The sequence below is a fragment of the Triturus cristatus genome, chromosome 9 (assembly GCF_964204655.1).
Source record: "Triturus cristatus chromosome 9, aTriCri1.1, whole genome shotgun sequence".
Lineage (NCBI taxonomy): Eukaryota > Metazoa > Chordata > Amphibia > Caudata > Salamandridae > Triturus > Triturus cristatus.
In genome coordinates, this window is record NC_140592.1 from 638,769,093 (window position 1) to 638,794,371 (window position 25,279).

Below are 25,279 nucleotides of genomic sequence, written 5' to 3' on the forward strand. Positions count from 1 at the left end.
TTTCTTCATGAGGTTTACTCATTAAAAAGTGCTACTTGTCCTCTTGTGTTTGTATATATATTTTAGATATTTTGCAAAAGCAGTTTATGTGTTTATTACATTGGTTAGCCTACTAGATGGGAGCAGCATTGGTATGAGAAAAAATGATATATGTATATATATATATTCACTGAAAACCATTTACTGCAGTCTCCTCAGTTTTTTACTTTGGTTCCATCAAGAAGACATTCAGATGTGTCACACATTTGCCATAAATTCTGAATGTTAGCACTCTAGTTGCTCATTAGATCACTGTAGTCAAGCTACTGCTCACCAGGGAAGACTGCTGCTGGTATTCAAAGTGCATGTTTCAGTCTGCATGTCAGAATTTTTTTATGAAATAGAGGAGGATTTGAGAAGTCAAAATGTGCCCTAATTTTTCTTTCTGTAGCACTAATAATAATTTCTATGGCAAAATGAACCCCCTCATTTTGTTCCTTTGTAAATTAAATGTTTTAAGAGTTACCACTTTATTCCAATCAAGATGGCTTCAGGTGTGCCATACATTTGTCATAAGTAAGACTGTTAGCGCTCTAGTTGTTCGTTAGAACACTCTGGGACATTCTGTCATTGGGCTATACTTGGGCTACATCTGGGTGATATTTGTGCTATATTTGGGCTCTTTTGTCTCTGGTGGCCATTTTGGAAGATTTATTTGTTATGAAGTTTCCTAAATTCCTCATTTACTACAGACTCCTCAGTAGGAAATACTTTCAGTTTTTTACTTTGATTCCATCAAGAAGGCATTCAGGTGTGTCACACATTTGTCATAAATTCAGAATGTTAGCACTCTAGTTGCTTATTAGATCACTGTAGTAAAGCTACTGCTCACCAGGGAAGCCTGCTGCTGGTATTGAAAGTGCATGTTTCAGTCTGCATGTCAGAATTTTTTAATGAAATAGAAGAGGATTTGAGAAGTCACTCAAAATGTGCCCTAATTTTTCATTCTGCAGCACTAATCATACTTTCTATGGCAAAATGAACCCCCTCATTTTGTTCCTTTTTAAATTAAATGTTTTAAGAGTTACCACTTTATTCCAATCAAGATGGCTTCAGGTGTGCAATACGTTTGTCATAAGTAGGACTGTTAGCGCTCTAGTTGTTCTTTAGAACACTCTGGGAAGCTGCAGTAAAACACAAAGGAATCAACTGACAGTCTCTGCCCTTGTTGGGTGTACATGTTTTGCTGAGAATGTCAGACTTCATTCTCACATGACTGAGAAAGATAATGTGAATTTACAGAAAATATGCTCTCAGTTTAGCTTATAGATCACCTTCCAAACCTCTGTGGAAAAAGAATGAGAAAATAGTTTTCTCTCAAACATGATTCATGATATCACAGCAGAAGGCTTTTTCACATGGTTAAATCACCTTAGAACACACCACAATTCCTAAAATGAGTATGGTACCATCAACAAATGATTTATAATGTAACTAAAGTCTTAAAACCTTCTTTTAACTGCAATGCTTTTTAATGAGGTGTGTTAGACCTGGCACCTTGGCGTGAGTTTCCCTTCCACTTTTTGCTGATGTGCCTCATGTGTTTTGTTGGTGTTAGCTGCTCAGGGCACTGTGCCACTGCCAATCAGTGCCACAGTGCAAGTGCTCCCTATGAAAAGTGTATACATTGATTGGTGTCCATGTTTGGCTTATTTGGTTTACTATCAGCCCCTAGTAAAGTGCACCAGGAGTGCCAGGGCTTGTAAATACAAATGCTGCTAGTGGGCTTGCAGCACTGGTTGTGCCACCCACACAAGCGGCCTAGCAAAAATTTGTCTAAGGTCTGCCATTGCAGAACCTGCGTGCAGTCTGGTACTGTCATGCTGATTGCGCAAGTGCACCTACTTGCCAGTCCCCAAACCTTCCCTTAACTACATATTAGTCACCCCTCTGGTAGGCCCAAGGGCAGGGTGCATTGTAGGCATAAGGTAAGACACGCCCTGATGTGTGTGGCATGTCCTAATAGTGAATTACAGCCATTTTCGTTTTTCACTATTGAAGGCTACCTGCTCTCCATAGGCCAGAATGGGCTGCTGGAATTATTACACTCTATAATCCCAGCAGACTCAGAGAGCATGGTAGAAAGTCAAGTTTAGTATGCCTGAACTCAGAATAATAAAATACTTCTTTTAGTAAAGTTTATTTTAATATCCTGTGTTTGTAAATACTACTTTTAGAAAGTTAGTATTTACTTGCTTAGCCATTTCAGTCTGCCTCTGCTTTGTGTGTGTGTGTGCTGCCTAGTTTCAGTGAGGGGCAGGGCTGGGGAATTCCAGGAGACAGGCTGGCTGCAAGGTGGTGGGTAGAGAGATTACACCAGGATGGGTGGGAGGAGTACACCTTGACTCTGAATAGACCGGTGCTCTGCCACCACAATGCTGGCTCCGCCCCCTGTGGAGCGGCTGATGTCTCTGCCCTGTGCACTGAAAGGAAAGAGCAGAGTCACCACAACAAAGTGCTCCAAAACCGGACTGAGCCAAGCACAGGCCCCCTGGCGATAAAGAACAAAAGAAACTGTGTATAAAAGAAGGAGCCCTGCTCCTAAGAAATCAGATCCTGTTTACGCCAAGAAGAAACTCTGCCTGAAGAGGAGGACCTGGGAAAGCTACATGGGGGACTACTGTCTCTAAGCCTGAGAGACTGGCCTGTGGTGGGTGCCTTGCTGCAAGAAGGAGAGGAAAAGACTGAGAAAGACTTTTGAATCAACTTGTGCTTTTTGAACAATCTCCAAGGGCTTGCTGGTGAACTTGCCCCCTAAACTGCGCCTCAGGAACAGTGGGCGCTACCCCTCCCTGGAAGAAAGGAAGCTGCTGCTGGTGTTTTGCGAACGCTGACCCCAGAGAACCTGTGTGCCCCCACCTCGCCGAGCAACGTCACCTCTGCCCGACTATGCTGCTGTGAGCACAGTGACGGCCTGCCCCGCCTGGCCTGAACAAAGTGAACTGCTGCCCTTTCAAGCCGGAGCTCGCAACGCAAAGAGAGACTGTCGTATTCCAAGCCCCGAGCCTCTGTGGCCCGAGCCGTAGAGATCACCGTGAGGATCGACGACACGCAAGTTCGCCACGTCTGGATAATGCTGACAGCGCTGCGCCGCTGAAATCACCCCCGAGCCGCCCCTCCTTCCACCTCGAAGTGTGCCGTGACGTCCTGAGGCGCCACCCCCCCCCCAAGCATCGCTGTCCTCTGACCAAGTGGGACTGCAACGCGACGCGGGACGCCCCTCTGAGGACTGCCGAGGCCGCCACAAACTCTCCCCCAAAGAATAAGGTACTGTGCTCTCCAAGCGCCCCTGTACGACTCCTTGGTACGGTCCGTACTACGCTACCGTCCCGGTACTCTGCTCACGCGGGAAGCGTGAGGCTTAGCGAGACTCGTACCAAGCCCGGACGGCACGTGCTTGCAACTGTACGGCCTGTATGGGTTAAATATCCATACGCTTGCTCACGCGGGAAGCATGAGGTGAAGAAGGAATCGTACGTGTGGTGTACGACGCGTACCGACGACGGTACGAAGCGTACAAACAGTGCTACGGTGCGCACGGACCCCAAAGAAGAGAAATTACATCTCAAATTGCCTTTTAAGATCTGTGGCCTCATGGAACATTGAGTACAAGTAACTGGAACCCTCTTTAAAAGTGAAACACTGTATTTTGAAGCCTGCTTGAACAGTCTATCTATAAAGAGCTTTATTTATATGAATACAGTCTTGTGTCTCTGTGTGGTGGGTTGGTGGTTATTGTGGGACGCCCTAAATGCTTAACCTTATGCCCTCTGGAATCTGACTGACTGCTCGCGCCACGTTACCTAGAGGGTGAGCAGGGGTTATTTTTCACAAGTAATCCTTTGCCCTGACTTAGAGGAAAGGGTCCCTGCTTGTCGCAAGTGCATACCTGCGCCAACCAGAGACCCGGATTCTAACAAGGTGCTATTGATCCAGCGCAAAACGTCAAATTCCCCCTTTGGCACAGACCAACTACCTCGGCATCCAATTCACTCAAATACATTCATTGGTGGGGCCCATAACACCAATTTACTTACACTCGGTTGACCTGTTTTCCGAGGGAAAATACGTTTCACAACGCTGACATGCGAGGAATACCTTTACTTTACCCTAAACACATTGACATTAAACCTAAGATATCCCTCCCATATGGAGATAGATCATTTAGTTGAATTGGTAATTGATGATTAACTCGTCTACCTTTGCTCTATTACCTTTCTTTAATCTTGTTCTTCAAATAATCGACACAACACATTTGTCAATTTAATCAATTATTCTTTATCTCAGAAATATTGAAAGAAAGTAAAAAAATATCATCATCAGCATTTCAGAGCATCATATTTACCTATTCTGGCTAAAGTCGTCCTCTAAGTCAGTCAGTCAAAGAGAATTTATTCAGCAAAGTTAGACCGCAATTCAGTCTCTCATAGACTCAGGATAACAGCTGTCCAGCAGTGTCACCGTCCTCTCCGTCAGCATAACGTCAGGAGTTCGTTAAAGAAGAGCGGGCTCTCCCAGTACAATTCCCTACCTACTTTTATAATTAAAATTATGTCAAAAAGTATCAAGATTGGGGTTTAGAGAGTTCTTATTGGTCAACTTTGACTTGCGGGGTACAGTTCTCAGGGTGTCGGATAATGAAGTCATCCAACTTGCTTATTCCGGCTTTTAAATCAAGCATTGTCCTTTCTTTTGGATGGGTTCCCGGAACGACCTTGGAGGGTACATGTTCTCCCGGGGTCAGGTCCAGGCCACTGTTGCTGCCGGTGACGCATGCGCACTTCACCCAGAACCTCGTGTTGTCAGGGCAGTCGCGTTTAACGTCTCGTTCAGCCATCTTGATTATGCCGAAATGGTCAACTTAAGCAAAAGAAACACAAAAACATAATTAAACATAGAAATGGCTAATAAAATGTTATCCCCTTTCTAATACCCATATGTGTGTGTATTTATCTAGCAGAAACAACACTCAGAGTGGTTTATACTCAATGAATAAAGCACAAATCACAAGTACATCACTTAAAGCAACATATAACATATAATATTCTAATCTAATTTTCTACTATTAATATGCGTACACTAGTTAATTCACAAATAATATGGCCATGCAAAGTGTAATTCCCACGTGTAATTCTCTTGTTAATATAGTTGGTGAGTTATCACTTCAAACCGATTAATAATATTATAATTAATTGTTTATTCGGATTAATATAAACATGCAGAATGGGGGGGATACAAAATTTTGTACTACCCGCTCCATCACTATCATGTATATTGGTCCCAAGATGGCTGCCAACACTTCTTGGATGAAGTACTGACAGCCAATTAGATCTCACAAGGAGATGTGTGGTTAGACTCCGCCCAGATATATCTATCTTTTTAACTAAAATTTTCTCAGGAACTACTGAACGGATTTACACCATTTAAGCAAAAGGCACGAGTCTGAACTGAGGACTACCTCTTTGCCAAATTTGGTATAATTCCATTCAGCAGTTCGGGCTGTAGCTGCGTCAACAGGTCTTATGGGAAAATGCATGAGAAAAACGCGTTTTGGGACCCCCCTTTTTTTTCGGACCCCTCTTGACGAATCACCATGAAATTTTCAGGATAGGAGCGGACCGGAGCTGGACAAAAGTTTGGAAAATTTCGCGAAGATTCGTCAATCGGCGCCAACGTTATTCCAAATAGAATGTTGCGGATTTCCTACGGAAAATAGGTCCTAACTATAACTACCTAATGGCGACTGCCAGTAGGTAATATATAGTGTTGTATATATATATGTTTTGCATATATCATTTTTATTATTTCCGGGGTCCCCGCACATGTGCGCGAATATTCAGTGCTTATGACTATTGATGAGGATCCCCTGGAAGAGAAACGTATTTTCAGACCGAGAAAATAAATCAGATACACTCTCATCCTTCTTCTGTCAACATGCTGTCAATCTACTTCCTTAGGTGGAATAAGTGTATAGATATATGTAATAATACGACCAGACAAAGCGAGTATCTCCGCACACAGCTTATCTACTCGCTTCCTTTCTTGATCCCATCCCTTAATCAAATTACGATAGAAGAGGTAGCTTCCATATAATAGGTTGTAGGACTTTTCCTAAGATCGGGCAGAGTAGCCTTATGTGCTAAAACCTTACTTCTTTTCCAAGGAGTATACACCCATTGCTCCTGGAAACGGGCAGTCTAGTGGTCCCACCGTGCTGATCCATCAATGCAGGTATTTCTGGATGATAAATTGGGTTGACTTCACGCATAGGTAACTGAGTTATTCGAGTAGGGCTCTTATCAAATAACCAACCTCTATAAGAAACTATAGTAGAAATATTACCATACACCGGTTCCGGGGCTAAGCAGTAACATAAACACGGTCTTTATATCAAATAATATTTGGAGAGCCTCAGACTCAATGTGGGTATGCCAAAGATCAATCAATGTAGCAGACATATGTTGAAAAGCATGCTGTTGTAAAAAGGGCTCAAAATCGAGTATAACTTGCCAAATATCTTCCACGCTATGAACTGCATTACGAGCCCACTGCATTGCCTGACTCGCTATTGTCCTCTTCTCATCCTCCCCTACTCCAGATTGCATCAACGGACCTGTTCGTTCCGTAAATCTTGCTAAATCCCTGTTTTTAAAACCACGAGCAGGGGTATCAGCATCCAAAAACATCGGACGATGAATAACTGCATGAGGAGGGGTAACAGGAGTAGGAGGTAGAACTGTAGTCAATGGGTGCACCGGAGGAGAAAGAACAGAGGGGACAAGAGTAGGAGCAGTGGATGTAATAGCGGTCACAGTCGTCAGGGATGGCAAGGGGAGAGAAAGAGTAGGGGCTGCGGCAACCAGAGCTGTGGGTATACCAGTTGAAGATACAGAGGCAGCTTCAGCGGACGAGACAGGCTCTTGCATCTGCAAAGGAGCAACAGGGTATATCCCCTACGGGGCCTAAGGAGGCAGGGGTCGAGTATCTAACAACTCCTCTACAAAGGTATGATTGTCCTGGGCGGAGTTTGCCTGGCTGGGAAATGGCTGCTTAGATCTGAAGCTCCACCACACACCGCAACAATTCGACAGGAATCTGCGTACTCCTCACCTCAATCTGTTGCGGCGGCAATGGCTATGCCATCCTGAGCCCTCGACCAATCTGGGGCTATGATTGTCTTCCGTGGACCGCTGCTGGGAGCTGCTGACTTGCCGACAAACGATCGCGGTGCAGCCCACTGCCCGTGTGCTGGTGGAAGGTGCGGTCCGAGTCTCCTGCTGCCCGGCCCGTGATCGCGACGCTGGGGTCGGCGGCGGCTCTGGTTTGACTTGCTGCGTGTAATCCTTTTTGGGCCTGCTGTCGTGCTGCGCTGGATCTCCCGGCGCTGCGGGGGCCGTGACACTCCTGAGATCCGGGAGCGGCCCAGAGCGGCCTGGGGGACAGCCTCATCGGCGCCTGGGGGACGGCGCGGCTGCGCTCAGCGTTCCCGGCCTGTGGGAGGCCCAGCGCAGTTTGCTTTGACTGCGCTCCTCTGAGTCTGCAGCGCCTGGAGATCATTGCTGGCGGTGACATCCGCGAAGGTGAGGCAGCCTTGATCCGCGCTGTGGGGAGATGAATGGGTGTCTGTTCCCCTGGGTGCTGCGTATCCTCTCCTGAAGCCTGGCCTACTGTTCTGTCTGGGCCTGAAGCGAGGGGCCCTCTGAGGCAAGACTATGTCTCCTATGATGGTGGCCAGCTTTGCACCTGAAGTTTTCTGGCTCCGGTGGGATACTCCATTATACCTCATTGGGGTCTCTATGTTTGGCCCTTGAACTAGTAGTGGGCCCTGCTGATTCTGTATGGGAGATTCCTGCTCTGTGGTGCTGCTGGAGTCATATTAGAACTTACTTTCGCCCTCGCTCGGGTGCGTGCTTTGCACTTTCCTTCCAGCCTGGCTTGATTGTGGGATAGTTGGTCACTGGCCATCTCCTTCTGAGTGCTGTGTTTGCGTCGTCTCTATGGGCCTGACTCTGCGTACTCTGCCCCTGTCCACTCCTGGTCTCCACCTAGTAGCTAACTCTGGTGTGGGTTCTCCTAGGTCGCTCATTGTGTGGAGAACTGGCGATGGGGAAGCCTGACAAGTCCCAACCCAAGCTCAATTTTGAGCAGAGCAAATCTCTGTGCTATAAGGAGGCGGCGGACAGTGCGCTATCCGAGTCGGAGGCCCCTGCTGACGACCCAGTTGGCGACATCAAGGAGATCATTGCGTTAATGCAAAAGGGGCTCACTGCCAGTGACTCCAAAATAGACATGTTGGCCTATAGAATGGACAGGATGTCCGAGAGGGTCGATAGGCATTCAGAGCGCATAGATATGGCTGAGCGCCGCATCACTGAAATAGAAGAGTCCCAGGCCAACGCGGGTGGCATGCAGAGGTTGGTCGAGCGCACACTGTCAGCCCTAAAGGATCGAGCTGAGGATTTGGAGGCAAGGACGCGCCGCAGTAACTTCCGCATTACGGGCCTGGCGGAGTCCACGGCAACTGGCAATATGGAGACATTCGTGGAAAAACTTTTGACCTCCCTGCTGGGTGCAGATACCTTTTCCCACCTATTCGTCGTGGAGAGGGCGCATTGATCGCTTGGCCCTCGCCCGCAGCCTGGTGCCCCGCCTCGGCCTATCGTAGCAAAGCTCCTCAACTACCGGGACAGAAATGCTGCGTTGCGCAAGGCACGAGAGCTGGGAACTCTGTAGTACGAAGGCTCTTCCATCTCTCAGTTCCCGGATTTCACTCTTAAGGTGCAGGAGGCCAGGCGACAGTTCATTCCCTTGAAACAGAAACTGCATGACCACCATATTGAGTATGCTATGTTATATCCAGCACGACTCAAAGTCTTGTTTGACGGTAAGCCCAGAATATATTCGGATCCGCAATCCCTGCAGAAAGCACCCCGGGACTGGGAGAAAGCTGGCAAATGTGCGAAAGATCAGAGCACTGCCCCTGTACTGAACGAAGTTCCTGGAAGCCTCGACGACAACGACTAAGATAATGTTGACATTCCGTAAAAGCAATACTGCTTTGTTTGCAATGTTTTTGTACTAGTTTTGCATACCCATAATGTGATATATGCATCGCCGGCCCGTCTAGTGAGATAACAATCTGACTCGTTGGTTGGGATGTTGCAAGGTTGTTTTTAGGTCAGTTTTATCTCCAACAATATCATCTCTTGCCTCTAGGATGTTCCCCAGATTGAGGTAACCCGTCTGTATGGTATAACTCAAGGAGGTGTGCATTTAGCGCACTGTTGTTACTAACATGGCACATCCTTATTTGTTATTCGCCATTGGTTTCTTGCTGTGTGTCATGCAATTACAGAGTTTTTATCATTTGCAAGCGGTGTTGTGGCGGTGGATTGGTTTAGTTTGTGTTGCTTGGTAACATCTGCCCAACTGCGTTAACCGCTGTATCACTTCTTACTTTTAGATTTGTTTGTGTTATTCAGGATGTGATTGCATCATGGTTGTTATTTTTTGTGGTATGTGGGTGGGTGAATGCTCGCCTTTGCAAAGTTCGGGTATGCAAGGCGTGGGTGGGGGGGTGATATGTTTAGTCCGGTTGTATTCTCTCTTTTTTTTTCTTTTCTTATTTCTTCTCTTTTTGGGATCACATGTCCATTTTCTGTATGCATGGTGGAGGGGGTGGATGGAGGGGCTACGGGGGGGCAGGGGGGAAGATTACACTCTGAGCAATTGTTGATAACATGACAGAATCTCAGGCTAGGGCTGGTTCGCCCAAATGTATGACCTTCATGACATGGAACGTCCATGGTTTAAATGACCATCGTAAGGTGTGGAAAATTATTGCATATCTGAAACGAAAAGAGATTGATGTGGCATTGATTCAGGATATGCATCTGCAGGGATCTCTCATGCGGCTTGCTTCACTTCCCATTCTGGGGGTGTACTGACATGGCTTAACCCTAAGGCTGGCTATAAATTAGATCCTCTGACGACTGACCCGACAGGCAGATATGTAGTGTCCCGATGCTATAGTTCAGAGTGGGAATTCCTGGTTGTCAACTCTTATGGTCCAAACTATGATGATCCGGGGTTCTATCGCTCCCTGTTTGCGTTACTCAAAGATCACTGTTCCCTACCGATACTCTGGGGGGGAGATTTCAATTGTATATTAGACACTACCCTTGATCGCTCGAAGGGCCCAATTCGTCCTCTTTCAGCCTCAGCGAAGGCAGATGCTGCTTTACAACTTCAGCTGGCGGACGTCTGGTGGTCTCGCTCAGCTGCTCGTGGGGGGTATACACATTACTCTGCGCAATTTGATATTCACACGCGCATTGATTATTGGTTTATCTCAAGAACCCTGCTGCCAAAGGTGTTGGATTGTACTGTCCTGGCCTGCTCGTTCTCGGATCATTCCCCGGTCACGGTCACTGTTGCAGTGCCTCCTCGCTCTCCTCCTCCTTTTTTGTGTCGCTTTCCACCCTATTCGCTATTAGATTCTGTCTTCCACTCTGAGTTGAGTGACTCGATCGCAGAGTAATTCGATATTAATGTGGGATCGGTTGACTCCTTCGCCACAGTATGGGGGGCGTTTAAAGTTTTCATCAGGGGCATAGCCATTAACAAACACGCGGGTGTTCTCTGAGCTATTCGTGGTCGCCTCACTTTGCTGGAGTCCCGTCTGGCGGTCCTTGAGACACGCCTATCACTCACTAAGGACCCTGAAGTACGTGAACAACTTAAGGCCACACTGGCTGAATTCCATGAAGAGGCTGACAGCGAAGTCAAGCATATGGGCAAGTACGCTTCCGCTAGAGCTTATGGTGAGTCTGATTGGTCTGGATCAGTACTGGCGGCAGGCAGCGTAGGTTTGCCTCGCTTTGGGTTCGATGCGTGCGGGCAGAGCCCCTGGGCTTGACGGCCTTACGGTCACATTCTACAAGGGCGTCAGCGATCTTCTAATTCCACATCTTATATCTCTGTTTCATGAGACAGCCGCAGACGGTATCATGCCCCCATCCATGCGTGAGGCGTTGATTATTACTTTGTTGAAGCCCAATAAAGACCCTCGAAGGTGCCCCTCTTATAGTCCGCTTTCGTTACTCAACGTGGACACTAAGCTGTTCATGAAAATTTTAGCGAATCGTCTGTCACCACTTGTCCCTCAGCTAATAGACCCTGAACAAGCTGGGTTCATCCCGGGTCGCACGTTCTCACACAATCTTCGTACGGTATTCGGGGCTCTGCAGCATGTCCGTCTGGAGGTCAAAGCTGCTGCGGTTTTTTTAGATGCCGAGAAGGCTTTCTATTCGATTGAATGGAAATTTATGTATGCTGTGTTGCGCCGACTGAGGGCCAGTGAGGTTTGCTTGCAATTGATTTTGGTGCTCTACAATTCTCCGGTTGCTCGGGTGCGCACGGGAGGTGTGGTTTCTGTCCTGTTTCCAATCTTGCGGGGTACTAGGCAGGGATGCCCTTTGTTCCCATTGCTGTATGCAGTAGCTGCTGAACCTCTGCTGCGGGCATTGCGTGAATATCACAGGCACAGAGGACTTCGGTTTCCCCATTACAATCTCTTTACCTCTGCCTATGCGGATAATACGCTTTTATATATTAGAGATCTCAAGACCCATCTATCACCCGTGATACGTGAGGTACTGCGCTTTGGTGGCCTTTTTTGGCCTAAGGATTAATTGGGATAAATCTATACTGTTCCCGTTGACGCCTTCCATGGCGCAGTTTCCGCTTGAATTCCCACTGCAATGGACTGTTGAACTGGTGTGTTATCTGGGCATTCAAGTCCACTCAGATGCGGATGTGGTGATTAAAGCTAATTATGGTAAAGTGATAGATAAGCTCGGCGATGATATAGAAATATGGATACGACTCCCATTGTCTTTGGCCGGTAGAGTTTCTTTGATGACAATGGTTGTGCTCCCTGGCCTGCTTTCTCTTTTTATTAATATACCCATAGTGGTGCCTCTGCATCTGTTTCGTGAACTCCGCTCCCTGATGGTCAAATTGGCGTGGGCTGGTAAGTCCCCTAGAGTAGCTTTGGACACCCTCATGCTTCCGTACACTGCTGGCGGACTGAATGCCCCGAATTTCAAACTGTATTTCAGGGCTGCGCAAGCCTCTCATGTGTACAGCTAGGTGCATGGCCCCATGATTTACCACATCTTCATATCGAGAGGGTTGCTGCTACCCCGCACTCCCTGCCTCGCTTCCTAAAGCAAGCTCCAACGAGGCGCTGCGGTATATTGGACTCGATTAATTCCGTTGTCCATGCGTGGAAGGCTCTGCTCGGAATGTATTACGGGGCACAATTATATTCACCCCAAATGCATGTTGAATGGTGCCAATGGTTTGCACTTAGTTTGGAGAAAGGCACCCTAGACTCCCTCAACAAACTACACATACAGAATATGGGTGACTTCTTCCAACATGGGTGGGTGGGTTCGTGGGAAGAAGTCGCGGGCGCAAGTAACGTGCACTCGACACTGACCATAATCCACTTTTTCAGAACTCGGCACGCTTTGCGGGCGACACTAGGGGAAGACTTACAGGAGCCCTTGGTCATTCCCCCATTGACAGTTCTCTTGAGCGCTCAGTCCCCATGTAAACTTATTTCCAAACTATATGCCTCGGCCCTGGTAACGAAGACTCCCTCCCTTAGCGGGGTTAGACAAGCCTGGCAGCTGGATGTTGGCGTTCCCATTACAGATGACATATGGTTCTACTGTTGTGAGGGTACCCGTAAGATCTCTATTAATGGTCGTCATCGACTTGCCCATTTAAAATTTTTAAACAGAGTTTATCACTCCCCTCTACGTCTGTTTGGGTATGGATTGAGAGACACTGATAATTGTTATCTGCTGTTTTTTTTTCATCAGGCATGGCTGTGGCCACAGGTACAATATTATTGGGGAACAATATTTCAGAAGCTGAATGACATACTAGAGCTATCCCTTGCTCCAGATCCCCTGCTGGCACTGCTTGGTTATACTAAACAACTCAAGAAGAATGTACGTAAGCTGGTAGCAATTGGTCTTCTCCTTGCCAAGCGTGGGCTGGTTATGCGTTGGATGAGGGGCCCTGTCCCCACTGTGACAGAGTGGGAGCACGATATGGTCTACTGTAATACTCAATCTGATGTTTATAACAAAATGCTCCCTCCTTGTAACCGCCCAAAGAGTTTTTGGGGTATGTTTGCTCAATATCAAGCCGCACAACAGGCCTCGGCAGATACTCCTAACGACTAGTAAATGAGTGTGGGTAATCTATGTATATCAATGCCTTAGAATGTTCTCTGCAGATAAATTATTTTATTCTATGAGGTTCTCATGTCCATTGGCCTTCCGCATGATAGAACTGTTCCAGACGGACCGCCCACCTATTTATTCTTTTACCTATGCATTTGTCATGTCACTCATGCCTCACCTGCCTTCCCTCTCATTGCTGCCATGCAATGTTCTGATATTGTTAAGTTGACATTTGTTTCTGATGTAAGTGATCCACGCTTGTGTTATTTTCCCTCCTTTTTTGTTGGATTAGTGAATGTATATTATTTTTAATTGTGTATTAAAATACAAAACTAAAAAATGCATTTAAAAAAAAGGTATAATTGTCCTCTTTGGCCACATAGGACTTGTCAAAATGCAACCAAAATCTCCTAGCCTCACATTCTATACCTGTCTCCTGTTTTTCTCTATCATACTCGAAATCTTTTAGTGTAAGAGTCTGCATCCTCCCTTTACGTGCGTCTTTCTCCATATTTAACTATTTTTGCTTAGCCTCCTTCTGCCAAGTTCAAAGAGAGTCAAACATCGACTGTCTACTTCGTCTCTTAAACAACTGTTCCTGTAAAAAGCCAATCTTCAGTTCATCAAAAGAGCGTGTCAAAGGCCACTGCAACTGGGCATTGTCCCTTGTATATTTGTGCTATAATGTACTAAACATAATAGGGCCAAGACCATGCTTCACATACATATCAAAATTAGGGCTGCATTCAGTAGGTGCAGGCTGAGCTTCTTCCAACCGAGCATCTGCAGAACAACAACAACAACACAAACTCCAAAGTTTACTTAGGCCAGGCATTGCATAGTAAAAAACAAAATTGTTATTGTTACCTGGCAAAGTATTTGCTAACACTTTTTATCAAGACAGTCCTTAGACCGTAACAAACTCAAACCACAATGGTAACATATTACATAGAACCAAAACAAACTCACCTGATATCAGTAGTACAAACAAACCAGTTCTCCACTGCCGACTCTTCAGACCAAACAGTCAGATCAAGGGTTTCGCCATTCAGGACTCCAGTCGGGATGACCACTGAGCGAGGCACTGTCCGGCGGGACAGAAAGAGCAGCTGTGAGTAACAGAAACTCTGTGCAGGGATCCCTGAGCCGTCATTCCGACCCGACGATGTCCTCGTCCTTTCCCCTGTCTGCGGAAAAGGGATGGATCAATCACCCGAAGGAGTCCCTGTTCGGGCGGCAACTGAAGGAAGTGACCAGCTTGGGGCTACCCGGGTCTCCTCGGTCCACCTCTCAGCCCTCCATACCAAATGAAGTGTCGGAAGAACAGTGGAGAATTTACCAATAAGTGTTTTATTCCGATACGCTCAGAGTGGAGCCCCATCTGTACAGTCTTGAAGAGGGGTACAGAGGGAACTGAAATCAACAAGCATAGAGATACATTATGTACATTTCATTTTCAGGCAAAAACATGCCCACAGTGGAATTTTCCAGGCAGATGCAGCAGGACAGTGTAATACAAAGAAAATAGCTTTTGGTTCTTGTATCTCACGCAACCTAACACAATCCAAGGTCGTTTCACCCTGCGCCCGCCACCAGACAAGTGGGAGAGGGCCTCTATCTAGAGAGAAAGGTATGAGTTAATATGAACAGTCTATTCATTACTGAGGCAAAACTTCAACACTCCAGAACAAAAGTTAACAGAGGGTTTTCTTGGAAATGGCAAAGGATTAGTTTTCATCATCATGCAAAATGACATCTAAACAGAAAATGGTGCAGCGAATGCTAACTTATAGAGGGCACTGTGTAAGCAGTCTCAGGTCTATTATAACATCCTCTGCTCATGAGGGGACAGATTCTATTACCTCCTCAGAAGAATTCTCTTAGGGATTCTGATCCTCATAGGATGCAGCTACTAGTTCTGGGTTATCTCTCTCAAATCGGCCAAACGCCTTCTAAGCTTCTCTATGGTAGCATGAGAGCCATTTTTGATATCATAACCTTTAAAGAGAACCCTTAGCTTGGCATAGGGCCAGTTAAGAGGGCAGGTCGAGCTCCTGAGCCAGGTTCTATATACCACTCAATATTTTTACTTCAGTTGGGACGTTTGAGAGAGAAAAAAAACCTGAACAAAAATACTTTGTCCTACCTACAGTAAGAAACTTTTAATTTTAAACCATTTAGTTTCAAGGACTTAGCCAAGACCCAAGCAGTTAATTCTAGAAAATTTGAAAAATTAGGGATATTGAAAAAATACAACTAGGCTAAAGACAATTTCTAGTTTACTCATTTGGTCACTTATTGATAGAGCGGTATCAGCAAATGCAAAGTCGTAGAGCCCACCTCTGCCAACAATGTAGGAGGCTGGATCTCTATATAGTGTACTAAAACCAAGTACACTGTGCAGAGAGACTAACGGATCACTTACTGGTGTACAGAGGCAAAAGTAGATAATACTAACAAACTTTTTGTGAAAGTGTGGGCGAGCAGTTAGGCTTATCAGAGGGTAGTGCTAAGTATTTGTTCGACTTTCAGAGGCAATAAATAAGAAACACATAAGAATAAATGCGAGACCAATTTGTAAAAATAACATTGATTTCTATATATTATTTCAGACCAAGAACTTTGTTCTAAGGTAAGTACTTTTTGAGTAATGATTTTTCAAAATAAATTACTGCTGTGCGCAATAAGGTACAATTTAAGTCAATGGGAGAAAATAGAAAAAAGCATATAAAATAACACAGTGGGGTCGTGAGGTTCATCTTCTGGATGTAGGTAAGAGGCAGGACCAGGTCCAATGCTCCAGCAACGGAAGATTGGGAGAGCCCTGGAATCGGAAGGGAGAAGGGTGCTGAGGTCGTTGGTAGCCGGTGCACTGCGAAGAAGGGGGCCATCTGAAAATACACTGCACAGAGGGACTTAAAGGCAAGTCTAAGGGGTCCTCCTCGAGGAAGCAGGTTGCAAGGGCCTCAGGACCATACTCGGGCGGGCTGGGTGCAGAGCAGGTAGGGCAGCCAATGTTGTGTATCAAGATGGTCCTGTGGTCAGAGGTGGGCAGGTTGCGGTGATGATTCTGGGGCAGATGGGCCACTCAGAGGGTGGGTCTCGAAGTCCCTCAATGGATGTCTGCATCCTGGGTAGTTGCAGTCCTTATTGGACTCTTTCTTCTAGGTCTTCTGTGTAGGGGGTCCAGAACTCCGGGTATTGGTAGGGCTCCAGGAGGTCCTGGTGTCCTCTCACTTGGTGGGGGGACAGATCTGACTCTCCAGGACAGATGTACCTTTCTTTTCTGGACTTGATGTTGTGACCAAAGTCACCAAGGAGCAGCAGATCGGTAAACCAGACTTTGCGGTTCGGTATTCGTTTTCTGCAGGAGGCATGGGAGTAGCTCCTCTACTCCAAGGGTGGTTCTCGGAAATTGGTCAAACGATGGAGGTGCTCTGGGGTACTTGAAGGCCTCACAATTGCAGGATGAGACAACACACCACAACTGTTGAGTCCTGGAAGCATCTGGCACGTTTGCTGATAATTTTCTGCAGCAGTTGTTCAGTTCTCGGGGCAGCAGCTTTTCTCTGTCTGTTGTTCTACTTGGGTCCATCAAATCAGGGTTCAGGGATGCCACCAAAATACTGTATTTAGGGACGGTAAAGGAGGCGACAGGCAGTAGCCAATGGGCTAACTACCTTTAGGGTGTCTACACCCTCTAAGTGACCACTTCCTGTGGGAAGGGGCACTACCCTAGTCGTGATAGGTAATATCATACCTCTTAAGATGGAGGAATTGAAAAAGTAGTGCCGACATTGCCTGCCCCACATAGAGGTGGTGCTGGCAGAATGTGGGCACACCTCCTAATCTAACTTATTTTCCAGCCTGTTCTCCGGCCTAAAGGTGAGTAGGAAATGGGGGTTGGCATCCTCCACTATCTGGAGACGCCTGGGTTGCATTTCAAAGGCAGCATCGCCTTTGAAGCTTCCCACCCTGGAAGGCCCTCCCAGCCTGGGGGAGGTGTGAAGCACCTCCGCCCATAGCTGGATTTGTTCCTGGCCTCTGAGAGCGCTGGCTCTCTCACTCCATGAGGTCAGAAACATGTCTGGGGGTGGCAGGCTGGCTAAGACTAGTCAAAAACCACATTGCTGCTTGGTAGTTTTTCAGGGGACCCTCCAAAAGGGTCTCCTGTGTGCATTTATTTATATAGCCACCCCTGGCATCAGTGAGGACTTATTAAGACGAGATGTTTGTTACAGTGAAGCCATCATAGAGCTAGGAAACTCGTAATGAGAAGTATCCAGCCCATGTACTCTCTATTGCTTCCCTGTGCACTTACAGTATCCATAAACGGACTTAGATAGTGTAGGGTCATATCTGCTCATGCAGATATGTCCACACATGGGATATAGTGCACCCTGCCTTAGGCATGTAAGGCCTGCAGTAGGGGTGACTTACCTATACACCATGAAGTGTATGTGGGCATGGAACACAGAACTGTGTGCCATGTCGACTCTTCGGTGTTCTCTGCACCAAGACATGCAGCCTGCAATGGCAGGTTGCATGGTATTGGTGAGGGGTCCGTAGCGTGAAACAATTTGTGTTGCAGCCCTCTTTAGTACCCTGGCCCTAGGTATCAGGTTACCATTTAATAGGGACTTACAGAGGGTGTTGAAGAGGTGCCAATCATGGTACAGTTTTAGGAAAGAGATATGGCACTGGGTGCCTGGTTAGCAGGGACCCAGTGCACTTATATTTGAAATAATATGAAATGCATGAGGCAAAAAGTGGGTGCTAACCATGTCAAAGGAGGCATTTTCTTACATGCAGCACGACAAAAGCACAACAGAAGAGAACCCAACCCAACAATAAACTCTATCTTCAAAATCCTTTGATTTGCTTGTAGTGGGCATTTACTGTTCTATAATCCCTAAAACTATTTGCAGTTCTAATATATGGCATAGAAAAAGGGAAACAACCTTTACAACGCAGTCATTACATCGGACTACCTTTACATAGCAGTCATTACATCGCAACATCCTTTATATCGCATGTCATTACAACGCAACATCCTTTACATCGCATGTCATTACAACGCAGCCATTAAATCGCATGTCACTACAACGCATGTCATTACAACGCATGTCACTACAAAGCAGGCATTACATCGCAAGTCATTACAATGCATATCATTGCAACGCATGTACCCTTACACTATCCAACACTTACCCTACTGTTGCACTCACTGGAGTAAGAATAGTAATTCTTACCCCTTTGCTATCCAACACTTACCTTAAATGCGATGTAATGGTATGCATTGTAATGGTATGCGTTGTAAAGGTATAATGCAATGTAATGGAATGCGTTGTAAAGGTAGTTTCTGAAAATGCAATGTAATGGCATGCGATGTAAAATAATACGTTGTAAAGGATGTTGCGATGTAAAAACTGCATTGTAAAGGCATGTGTTGTAAATGTATGCGTTGTAACATCATACATTCTAGATAAACAGATGATGTGCGGTTTCATATATGAAACTCTGATTACACTTTTCGAATACATGGTGTAAGTCTATGTATCACTCTGGCGGACTTATTGTAAAAGGTGCTCTTCTTACCTTGTGATAGGTTCTCGGTTCCTTCCATTAGAGCCTGCCCTGGAAGTAGACGTCCAGGAGATGTAAACAGTGAAGGGCTCAAGCCTAGGTCTCTGCTGAGCCAACAGCTGCCATTCCAGCCCCTTTTCCCAGGAGAACAAATTACGGGTACACCTGCAATGAAACCATTTATGTTTTATACACACAAATTTTACATTTAAATACAGCTAAGTAGATGGAAAATGGATCCAGCTCAAATAAAGAAACATGGAAGGACAATTTATTTACCTCTGATAACAGTTCTCCATAAAGGGTGATCTCCCTACCCCAAATATGTATGCTTAGAATTGCTTAATAGGAGTTCAAGAACTTTTCAAAAATGCATTTATTAACAAGTGTCCTTGAAAATCTAACGTCAAATGTAGAGAAGAAAGAAAAGTTACTTATTTGTAATCCTAGTTCTTTATTATGGAAATATTCTCTGAACTACCAATGTTGTAATATATGACAGGATTACATAAATCATTTTTTTTAAATGTTCATATTTTCAAATTCAATCAAACAAATGTGAAAAATACACTAAAGGCAACATTTACTGATTTTTTTCTAATTATCCAAAACATCAAGGGCCCTGATTCCGATGTCGTCAGGAAAGGCTCCAAATGGCATTTGATTAGTTAGAATCCGATTCAAAATCCTTGTTCTGACTGAATCGGTCACCTTTCCGGACGACCAAGTACGATCAAGGGAGCCGCTCAGGCTGTCCTTATCGGTTACGAACGGGATTCAGGCAGCCTGAGTCGTTAGGAGCTGGATCGTACAGCCCAATGGAGACGGTTTCCGAACAAGCGAGTAGGATGACCGATTCAGATAGCTGTTTCGAATCAGTTTGGCCGAGACGAAACAGCTGTGGGAATCGGACTTCGGGCCCGTGGGGGTACCCATGGGTCTCCCATACCTATGCATGCACAGTGTGGCAGGCACCATGGGGTATCCACCACAGGGTGCACGACTTTCCCCAACCACCCCTTTTTTCAATGGGAGCCTGTGTTTACGTTCAGAGAAAAGGCTCCCATTGAAGGCAATGGGAGTCCGACCAAATCATATCCGGGTGCACCCAAATCGCTCGGTCGGGCTCCCCTTAGCCGAGCCGTTCAGAAGGCATTCGTGGGAATGCTTTCCTAACAACATTGTAATCAGGCCCTAAGTAAACAGTACATGTGGTTGAAGAAAACCACTTAAACAGTTTAAAAAGCATAAACTAAATGAAGGCAGGAAATGGTGCTCTTGCTCCCTTAAGAACCACACCAGATGACAAAAGGTTGATTGATCTCTTGTGGAATGGCCCCTAAGCTTACAAGGTATCTATTAGTATTTCCATAAAAAGCAAAAATGCAAGAAACTATCCACTTGCAAAATTTTGTTTAGAGGAAGCTACATCTGTACAATCACACCACAGATGACAAAATGTTGTTTGACCTAATAAATCTATAAAGTTATATCCAATTAATAAAATAAATCCTTCTTAACGTGGAGAGTATGTATGACCTCTCTACTCGGGTTGTTGGATTTGCAAAGAAATTAGTCAAAGGAAATAGATTAATGTGAAAATTTGAAACAACATTTGGAAGAAAAGAAGAATGAATGACACTTTGTTCCAATGAAAAAAATGTGTACAGTTCATCTGTAAAGACAGCTTGAACCTCACTCTTCCGACCAATGTAATAGCCACTAAAAAAGAAAGCTTCCAAGGTACTAAAAAGCTAACTTTTCAAGAAAGTTGCTGTTAATCACCCTTGTGCATTGGTTCAAAAGACGGACCACCAGTTTACATGACCACAATCAATTCCCACAGATGAGAAAAACTTCTAACTGGAGGAAATACTTTCCTACGCCCCCTATGAAATCCTAAATTACTGGAAAAGCGATTAAAGAAAATCAAATGTATGCAAACAGAAGCATACTGTAAAGCAGACTTTTCCAGGTAAAGAAGATAATGTAGTCCAGCCTCTTCCTGGCTTTTTTTCGGGTGCACCTACATGGCAATATGCACATGCAGAACCTCTTGCACATGAACACCATGTGGAAGGACATTTCACCTCCGAGAATGGCCATAGAGTCATTATGGATCTTCAAGTGCCCATACTGCAAGATTTGAGAAGGCAGACATCCAAGTTCACAATAATAGGCTGGGAAGGATGATTCTGCCCAGCATACTAGAAATTAGAATCAACCTGACTGGAAGTCTCTCATATGGCCATGGGGGCAACCTGCACCAATGCACAGCTTTGGCCCCCAGGGGATCCCCTTATGCCCTTATGGGTCCCCTCTGGTTGCTGTTGGAGAGAGGGGGATAAATACTGAGCCAGCCCAACCATTGACTCCAGAGGTGGCCAAGGTCCAGGGTGCGGAGAGATCGGGAAGCGCCCTCAGGACTCGCCATTTCGGACTTATGTCCTCTCCCTTCTGCCAGTTGTTAGGAGAGCCGCGCGCATGAGGGCGAGAGATGGCCACAGAGGAGCAGACGTGTCCTCAGTGGCCCTACGGGCCAGCATCTGGGAATCTGGAGAGCCCGTGGCTTCTGGCGCCCCACCCTCCACATCACCAGAGCAGAATACACTGGGTGGTCCGGTCTGGTGAGACCTGGCCGCAAGCGGACCCGCGAATCTGGGCTCCGAGGACAAGAGGCCTGGTCCGCAATGAGAGACCTGCTGCAAGGAGGAGATACTACGTATTAAGAGGAAGGCTGGTGGCCCAAAGGAGCCAACAGCTGCATTTGCCGCTTAAGAGCTGCAAAGGTGAAGCTAGCCAGGTGGCAACCCTGAAAGAGGGACCCAGGTGGCTTTAGGAAACAGCTGGCCTCCTCCGTGGACCCTTCATGGAGCTGTTGTGGGGAACTTGTAGAGGAGAGTGGGGCCGGGTGTGCCTTCACCAGACCCGAGAGTTGACATGGTCGGCCCCTTTTCTGTGGCACCGGGTTTCTGGAATGCTGGTGCAGACTGAATGGAACCTCAAGTGCGACTCATGGTAGGTGCATTGAGACCTGAAGTGCCTTCAACCCTGAACCCCAAAACAGAGATAGGATGATGCACAGTGGAGCCCCATGCACAGATGGTGAGAGGAGGGGCGGCAAAGCCCTCACTGGGGACTCTAGACAAATACACCAAACAGGCATCCTCAGCAGGAGTAGTGCTGGACATACAGTCTAGACTAGACATACATTCAGCCAAAGTCATACTACAGGCCATAAAAGAATCCTGGTTAGCTTTAGAAAAGACACATTGATGGAGTTGGGACAGAGATATCTGTCCTGTGTCAGACGATGGGATATGGAAAATAAAATGAATAAAACCACTTACCTTGCGCTCACAGCATCGAGCTCAAGGTAAGTTGTTGTATTTTATCATATTTTCCATTCTCGTTTCCGTCCATGGTTCTTTCCACCCACCCCTCTTCTGTTATGTTGAATCGTTCCAGAATTCTGTGAACATACCAAGGTGCGCTCCCTTTTCCAACCGTCATTCTGGGCCATGGATATTGGATTGAACAGACTAATAAAGCTTACCTTGTGAGATGAAATCACTCACTTTGTTGTTAGAGCTTTATTCATTTCACTGGCGACGACTTGAAGTTGCGTGGAGGGCAACTATCCGACATTCCTTCGGTCTGTAGCCCAGCTGTAGTGACCGATCGACTGACATCTCTTCAGTGTGCATCAAGAGCAGATTCCCTTGAGAATTTAACAGCTTCAGGATCCAGGTGTGGAGGAGAAGTGTGTCTTGTATTGTGGGAAAAGAGCAAGAATCCTGCTGAAAACCCGGATCAGCTGAGTAGCGTTGTGTGAAGGGAGGAGCTTCAACGTCGAAGTGAGGTAAAAATAGTACGCGAGCGTGGCAGTCGATTCGACAGGGAACCACGAATGAAGAGGATGTTACGGCTGCGATACTTTCGTCAGCAGAGTAGTGCAGCATCTAGGAAGCAGTTCCAGCGTTGTGAGGAAAAATTGTGCGTGTGAGAAGTTCTGCCTCTGTTGGGGCTTGGCTTTACCAATAAGCGGTGCGCTGGTTTTGCCTCTGTGGTTGATGAGTCTAACAGACATCCTGCTGAGGAGATCCTGCATTTTAGCGGTGAGTTAAGGGAGTTTATGGGGTCCCCTGCTGAGAAAATTTGACTGAAGATATAGTCACCGTTATGTACTGCAGTCAAGGGGTTATCTTCTAGAGAATGTGCTTACGTTTATGCCAATTTGAGGTGGATTAACATTGGAAAGTGTGTGAAATACTAAGGAAAAGCTCATTTGGAGAGACAGGAAACTTTTATTCTTGACTAGCATTCGGTGAAAAGTCGCTTTGGAAAATAGTTTAAATTACATTTTAATAATTTTGGACTCTTCATTTTAACATTCTCCAAGAAAGTATTTTCAAAACATCATTTCTTGCTACCAATGGAGGATTTTTGACTTCAAGAAGAGGTTCAGGAATATATTCAGTGAGACATTTTCATTCTAAAATTTATAGTTTTGTATGTTAGAGGAGGGGTTGCCATTACTATATCGAATTTTTTGATCCAACCTTATTTTTGTTTCACAGGGTAGTTCAAACTTTGTGTGAAATACTTACCTTTGAAAATTAACATGGCAGCGGCTAGTATGAGTCAACCTCCACCGTTTTTATCAAAGAAAGGAGAACCTCAAATGGCATGGAAAAGCTGGATTAAGGGGTTTGAAGCATATTTAATTGCCATAGGTGCAAGTGGATTTTCTGCAATAAGGAGACAGCATATTTTACTGCATAACCTGGGTAATGAAGGGAGGAAAAGTTTTTGATAGTGTTCCTGAACTTGAAGTAGAGGAAGATGAATTTAGTAAGAGATGTGTATGCTATTACCATTAGAAAATTAGAATTGCAATTTGCTGATAAGATAAATGTGGTTTTAGAAAGACTCAAATCCTTTGGAAGAAGTCAGGGAAAGAATGAAAAGGTAGGCAATTACATAGCAGTATTAAGAGGACTAGCAAACACTTGTGAGTTTAATGAATTGACAGATTCCCTTATTAGATTCAGGAGAAATTATTAGTGGGGAATCCTGATTTAAAGAATGCTATAGATATAGCAAAGAGTGTAGAGCACACAGCTGAATGTGTAAAAGAAATGTCTATTACCAGTGACAAGGAAGTAAATGAAATATGTGGAGAATTTAAAAACGTATGGGCTGTTAAGGAACAAAAGAAAGATGAAATGTCGAAAGAGCATAACAAGGGAAGATTACCTCAAGAAAACAGGATGAAGTGTTTTAGGTGTGGAGGTTCTGGGCATCTTGCCAATAATGTAAATTGTTGGGCCAGAACAGCAATGTGAAGATGTAATCGTAAGGGACACTTTGCACGAGTATGTAAAGATACATCTGGTAGAACAGTTAATGTCATTGAAAACAGTGATGATAACAGAAGTAAATGTTCTTCAAGTTGACGCGGAAGGAAGTAAGGGTGTATATATGGTTAATTTGCCCAGGTGTGAGATTGGATTGGGTGGAAGAACAGTGGACGTTTTTGCTGACTCATGTTACCTATTTACATTCATTAATAGCGAAACCTACCATTCCAAGTTCCATGATCAGGCATCATCACCCCTAGTTGAACCCGATGTAGTCCCAGTTGGGTATAACAACGATCCCATACCACTGGCAGGTGTAGCCATTAATAAGATCACGTTTAAGGACAGGAGCATGGTGGGAAAGGTGTACATAGCTAAACATGGATCTAATCTTTTAGGATGGGCACATCAAATAGATTTGGGTATAAAACTAGATCCTTCAGCGGAAGTGCCTGTCATGCTAGTAGAAGATCAGCATGTGGTATGGAATTACTGGATGAATTCCCAGAAGTATTCTCAGACAAGCTGGGATGTTTGAAAGAGTTTGAACATAAACTAAAATTGAAGGAAAGTGCTAAACCGGTGGCACACCAATGCATAAACATACCCATAATGTTGAGGGAACCTCTTAGACAAGAACTGGACAAATGAATCAGTCAAGGTGTAATTGAACCCATTGCACGTGCGGAATGGGTTGCTCCCATTGCTATTACGTCTAAACCAAATACTAAGGCAATCAGATTATGCATAGATGAGGGGATTAAACAACAATATTTGGATTGCTAGGCATCCCTTACCGAATATAAATGAAATGCAGAGTCAAGTAGGAAATGCTGGGTTCTTCTGGGTAATCGATTTATCCTCAGCTTATCATCAGGTGAAGCTTCACCCGTCTAGTAAAGCATTGACATCTTTCATCACACCGTTCGGTGCATTTAGATTTTGTAGGATGCCTTTCGGACTCGCATCCACTGCGGCGGTGTTCCAGAGGGCCATGCAAAGGATCTTGGACGGAGTAGACAGAGTACT

At 45.4% G+C, this 25,279-nt stretch overlaps 1 protein-coding gene across 1 annotated transcript in view; it reads right to left on the bottom strand.

Moving 5' to 3' along the window:
- The window catches only part of MEIOSIN (meiosis initiator), a 2,478,810-nt gene that overhangs the window by 926,683 nt on the left and 1,526,848 nt on the right, over positions 1-25,279 (bottom strand). The window contains exon 8 of the mRNA XM_085627965.1: positions 18,900-19,052. Within this exon, the coding sequence (XP_085484091.1) occupies positions 18,900-19,052 (153 nt within the window). The remainder of the gene's footprint in view (positions 1-18,899; positions 19,053-25,279) is intronic.